Below are 6,000 nucleotides of genomic sequence, written 5' to 3'. Positions count from 1 at the left end.
CCGCTCAGCTCCGCTCCACTCGGCGGAACCGGAGCGGCCGCGCCTCCCGCCCGTCCCAGTTTTCCCTGGCAAACTTTGGCTGCCGGCAGCGCCGCACGCGCGGCCACCCCCACTCCGCTCCGCTCCGCTCCGCCCCGGCGGCGAGCGCTCCGCGCAGCCCCGCGCACCGCCCCGGCCCCGGTCCCGGCCCTGGCGCGTCAATAAAGTTGCGGTCGGGGGGTGGAAGAGGCGAATTGCCCCGGAGGGGCTCGGCAAGGGCTGTCAGCGGGGCTGCCAGCGGCTGGCCCCGGCTGCGGGGCCGGGGGCGGGCGGGCGCTGCGGGTCTCCTGTGTGCACCCCCCTCCCGCCCCCCGTGCGCTCTCGGTCCCTCCCTGGGAACAGGCGCTGCCCACCCAAGGAGGCGACCGGCGCTCCTGCCCCGCTGCCGCTCGCTCACTCACACATCACACAGACACACACAGACTCATAGCCGTGCGTGCGCCTCTCGCTCCCGCACTGGAGTCAGTGCTTCTGCCTGCAGGTTGCTCAGACCTGAAATCTAAGGGAAAAGCTCAGCGTTTGCGTCGCTGCTCCTGCCGCCGCTGGTGGTAGCGGTGAAGAGGAGAGGGGGTTGTAGGGTTTTTTTTGCTTGGTGGCCTTTTTTTTTTTTTCTTTTTCTCCTTGAATTCAATGGATCTGAACTTGGAGCCTTTAGACCTCTGCGATATTGGAATATCTACATGCTGATCATTCTTGTTGTGACACATCAAGTCGTTTGGGGAAACCATCCGAAGACAGCAAGATGTTTCTCGTTCTCTTGTACTTCGCTTTGCCCTTAGTAGGTAAGTTGCTGGTGCCTGATTTCGGTCTGCACATCGCTTCGTAAAGCAAAGCATAGGGTTTATGGGACCGGGAGCTTGATGCTCGTCAGCCTATTGTTTAGGCAGAACAGTGAAGTTTCCAGTAGTTTTTATGGCTCTGCCTCACATCAGTTAGCCTGGTCTACGTTTAAAGCTCTGTGGGTTACCGACTTCGGTACTTGCCTGTCTAACCTCTTGTTAATTTCGGTTCTCGCAAGTTACAGGGAAACTTTTCATTTAAATAAAATAAGGCTGCCTGAGGAGGGTGGGGGATGACAAGACTAGCTGAAGGATTACATCTTCACCTGAACTTGGCAGCATGCCCGACTGGTAGTGGTTTGCAGCCCAAACTGGTTTCCTTTCCACAGGAGAGGTTTGCGTTTCCATCCGCATGTGTTTGAGGGAGCATGACGAGGGCATGGTGGAGAGGAGAGAGTTAAAGCAATTTGCTTTGTTCTCCTGCAAAAGCATCATACGTGGAGAGAGGTGGGGAGGGGGGGAAATAACAAATTCTACCTTTATACATATAGAATAAGCAAAAATGTGTACAGCCTTTAAAAAGTGACTGACGCAAAGACAGGCTAATATCATTCCGTGAGGATACTTATCTCTCCGAGCGGGTTGTTCCTGGATGTAAGTGAAATTACAGCAAAGCTCTAGTGGAAAGTGAGGCTGAATATTTAACCCCTCAGTTAAACCCTGGAATGGAAAGCCGATTTGTTTCACCAGTGTGGATCTATGGAATAACAAATGCTTATTTTGTCAGGCACATTAACCCCTCTGGGTTTTCTTTCCCTTTTTTTGTGTTTCCTCATAAATCATCCATCAGGGTTTAAAAATACCGTTTCCTTGGACTTCCCAAAAAGTGGATCTAAGCCCTTGGAAACCCTGTGTGCTTTTTCCTAAGGCATAGCATGAAGCCAGGAGGTTGCAAGGTGCTGCCCCTGGGGCTGGCTGCCAGTGCAGCCAGAGGAGGTGCCCCGTTCTGCCCAGATGTTCTCTGGGCTCGGGTGAAACCCACCCTGCTCCCTCCGAGAGCGCGTGTTTTGGTTTTTTGTGTTTCCTCTCCATAGATGTACTTTTATCTGCAGAAGTCAGCGGGCTGCCTGGAGGGGAGCGCCTGGACTGCGTGAAAGCCAGCGACCAGTGTCTGAAGGAGCAGAGCTGTAGTACTAAATTCAGGACACTGAGGCAGTGTGTAGCCGGCAAAGAGAGCAACTTCAGCCGGGCCACGGGCCTGGAGGCGAAGGACGAATGCAGGAGCGCCATGGAAGCTCTCAAGCAGAAATCCCTGTACAACTGCCGCTGCAAGAGGGGCATGAAGAAGGAGAAGAACTGCCTGCGCATTTACTGGAGCATGTACCAGAGCTTGCAGGGTACGTGGCGAAGCTCAGAACCCCGAGCTCAGGGTGCGGGTTTGCGGCTGCCCTCGAGCCCGAGCCCGATCCCGATGCGGGCTCTGACCCCGCAGCCCTCGCTGTGCCCCGCAGCCCTCGCTGTGCCCCGCAGCTGCCGCCCGAGGAGCCTCCGCCCGCCCCCGGCACAGCTGCGGCTCCGCTCCCGCGCTGCGAAATCCGCAGCGAGAGTCTCCTCCGGGGCACCCAGCTGACCTTTCCAAACACAGTCAAAAGATAGGGGCACGAGCATGTGAAAGAGCCACGAAAACAGTCATTTGAGACATTTTCCCAAATAGTAGTAAAACTCCTTAATTAGGACTCACCCAACAAGACCATAGGACACTGGAACTAGCTTCTTAGCCTTTCTGTTGAAAGTTAAATATAATAAGAAGTGAAGGTTGTTTTAGGTAGGAGTTTATTTTTTCCTTTTTTGTATTTACTAGTAGCATTCCCTGAGCAGGCTGAGGCAGAAAAAGCCCCAAAGTTTATGGTTCCTACACCATGTAGATATGCCAGTTAAAAGAGAAATGACAGTGATGGACTCAGGACTCCTCTGTTATTTGTATTCATAAGGCAGATTTGTCTTAGTCTACTAAGGATATACAAAATACATCATTTTTAGTCCTGTTGTGCTGTGGCCCTGGACTTGAAGGTACAATCTCACTCCAGTGTGTTCCCCATATAACGTGTTTTGTTTTTTTAAAGTTGCTTCTGCAGAAAGGGAATAATCGTCTTTCTGTTTATTTATCCATATATTTTCATGAGACCGTACATATTTTTTTGCTAACTGTAATAATGGTCATTTTCTGTATCATAAAAAGTTTCTCTTCCAACAGCATCTTGTTAGTAATGTTTCATACCAAAGATGCTAGTTTTTGGCTGTTAGCTGAGCTTCTCTAAAAAAGAGCTCTGCTGTTCTGGTGAATGAAGAGAAACATCCTTGTTACAGCTTCTCTGCTGCTGGCACGAGGTGGGATAGTCCCTGTGATGTCACAGGCTGTCTCTGCAAATTATGACCTTACCCAAGGAGGAAGGACAAAAGAGATCTGCTGACAGGGATAACCAATTAGCTTATTTCAGGTGTTTTGATAGATAATTCTTTGAGAAGAGGTAGCCATATAAACTTTTTAAAGGGATTAAAGGGCCAAACCTGTTATGAAGTAAAAGTAAACAAAAAAAAATCTTATCCCAAATTCTTGTGTAAAAGAAAAAATCCAAATATTTTTTGTCCTTAGGAAATGACTTGCTTGAAGATTCTCCTTATGAGCCAGTTAACAGCAGACTATCAGACATATTCAGGCTAGCACCAATTGTATCAGGTAAGCAGACTTAAAGTTCTTTAACTGACACATGATTTTGTAATTGAATTATGGAACTTTCAAGCAGTACTCATAAATACAAAGAAATTATAATGGCTTCCTGGATTTAGGAAGCTCATGATATAGTTGCACAAAAGAAAAGACTAATTGATTTTGAAGTGAAAGAATGCTTGGCAGGATGGCAATTTATATTTTTTGAGTCATTCTTGACAATAAATGCTAAATTTTCCTGTAGGTGGCAATCTGATTCCCTGCGTTCCCAATTTACAAATCAGGGTTTTTTTGGGAATTTGGTCAGTGCAAGTTACCTCCTGTTGACATTATGGAAGATCAGAAGATACATCTTTCAAATGTTTGCATAAAGGAATGGCTTTATAGTCTCATACAGTTTTTTAAAAAAAAAGAAAATCCAGAATTAAAGCTTGTCTTTTTTTTTTTTTTTTTTCTGGAACTGCTGCCCTTTTAAGGAGCCTATCACAACTTCTTCCTTTTTCTGTTTTCTTCTTGTTGCTGTGTGACTGCCTTTCAGAACTTTTTTGTGGAAATTTGAATATGTTGCATGGGTATTAAACAATGATGTTGGTTCTTTATCAGCCTAAGTTCTACTCATTTGGGGTCATATTGATAGAAAATGTGTTTTTTGGGGGGCATTCACTGGGGTTACAGGTTGGAATTTAATTTCTTCTAAGGACCTTCAGGAAGTCTTTTTTGAAGATGCAGTCTGTACTCTGGATTTTTATTTGTTTAACTCCATGAAACAAATCAAATGTGCACAGTACAGTGTGCAAGTTGGACTGTGCTGGAGCTCTACTTAACTGACAGGCTATGGATAAGCATTAGGAGGTGCCTCTTCAAAAGAAAGGAAAAAAAAGACCAGAGAGAGTGGCTTGACCATTTTCAGATGTACTTACACTTTTTAGGACTCAAAGTCCCATTAAGAGCCAGGGGGACTTAGGTTGTTAAGTATTTAATGGTACAGATTTTCAAAGGCATATAGACACATAAAATGTAGATAACTGCCCATTGGGATTTTCAGAAAGGACTAAGTGATTTAAATAGGCGTTAGATGCCCAGGCACTTTTGAAAATTTTAAGTGCTTAATGCATCTTTTGGTATCTTAATGTCTTTGAAAATCGTCCCTTTAGTCACTTTTCAATATATGACTTCAGATCCTTATCCCATACATCTTTTGAAAGCATTGTCCTACTTGGTGAGCAAGCCTGTTGGAGAAATAGTAGAGAGCAAAGATAAATCTCTGAAGAATCTTAATTTCTTTTATTTTTTATTGCTTAAAACTCCAACTTAATATAAAACCAAGACAAAATCAATGCAGAGGAGTTCCAGGCTGTTTTCTTAAAGTTTATGATCAGCCTGCCTGGGGCTAAATTCTAACTGATGTCAGCAGTTTTGTGATCTCCAGAGAAATACCCTATCTGCATTCTGCCTTTCTGATTTGGGATTTTTTTTTTTTTTTTTTAATTCTTCATTTATTTGCAGAATAACTACCTTAAAAATGTAATTTTTCTGCACCTATTCATAGCAACAGTGAAGTAAGGTATAATTGCCAGCAGGTGATGTCCATCCTACCACAGTTGGAACTAATCCCGTGTTACCAGTGCACCCCAAATTGCTTCTCCCTTGGTCAAAAGTTTCAGGTTTACAACGATGGGAGGCCTAGAATTCACAGTGAACAACAAACAAAAGTTGCCATCCAGTGGAATAATACCAGTATTTGAAAGTATTGTCAGCTGAAAGAAAAAGATTAGCAAAAGCATTTTTCTTATTGTCATGGTTACTATTGCATGTTATGTTTTTTAAAGCTCCTCAGTCTTACAGGTTTTTTTGCAGAGCTCTGCAAATATAGCAAAACTTGGTAAAATTTGATTAAAACAAACAAACAGAACAATCACTGTACAAGTAGTGTTGAGGGTTTCATAACTGGTGTTCTGCTAATGTGGACATTGTGTTTATAGATGTTGCTGCACTGTTCACTCCATGAAAGTCACTTGAGTGTAATTAAAAGCAGCAATTAACCCTTTCATATCACATCCTGTGGTACTGTAGGACTTGGTATGTATCAGGTGTAATGCCTTCACCACTTTTTGTACTTACTTTTGTGGTAGTGTAGAAAATCACAGTAGTTATCTTTTGTGGTATGTAAAAGGGGAGATCATTGGCTGAGATGACTGTTTTGTGTCAGATAAGTCTTTTGTAGTGTACATAAGCCTAACAAATGAAGGACAGTTTTTAAAACCAGTTGATGTAATTCTGTTCTGATAGATGTTTGAAATTGCTTCCCCAATGGAGACAGGATGTCACATTCTCTCTTAATTCCACTATCAATATGTTGATTTAGAACAAAAATCAGGAATTGGCTATATGACTAAACTTGTTACTGTTTTGAGTCTTAAGTTTGAGTCTTCCCAGTTTAAAGTCTGGGTTGTC

The 6,000-nt window shown here is 44.3% G+C and overlaps 1 protein-coding gene across 1 annotated transcript in view; it reads left to right on the top strand.

Annotated features, from left to right (window-relative positions):
* Window positions 1–229: 229 nt before the first annotated feature.
* GFRA1 (GDNF family receptor alpha 1) overlaps window positions 230–6,000 on the top strand; it is a 136,229-nt gene continuing 130,458 nt past the window's right edge. The window contains exons 1-3 of the mRNA XM_056495080.1: window positions 230–821; window positions 1,931–2,215; window positions 3,472–3,555. Of these exons, the coding sequence (XP_056351055.1) occupies window positions 782–821; window positions 1,931–2,215; window positions 3,472–3,555 (409 nt within the window). The 5' untranslated portion in view covers window positions 230–781. The remainder of the gene's footprint in view (window positions 822–1,930; window positions 2,216–3,471; window positions 3,556–6,000) is intronic.

This window comes from Oenanthe melanoleuca, chromosome 6 (assembly GCF_029582105.1).
Source record: "Oenanthe melanoleuca isolate GR-GAL-2019-014 chromosome 6, OMel1.0, whole genome shotgun sequence".
Classification (NCBI taxonomy): Eukaryota; Metazoa; Chordata; class Aves; order Passeriformes; family Muscicapidae; genus Oenanthe; species Oenanthe melanoleuca.
Note: the sequence above shows the minus strand (reverse complement) of the source record. Positions and strands in the feature narration are given on the sequence as shown.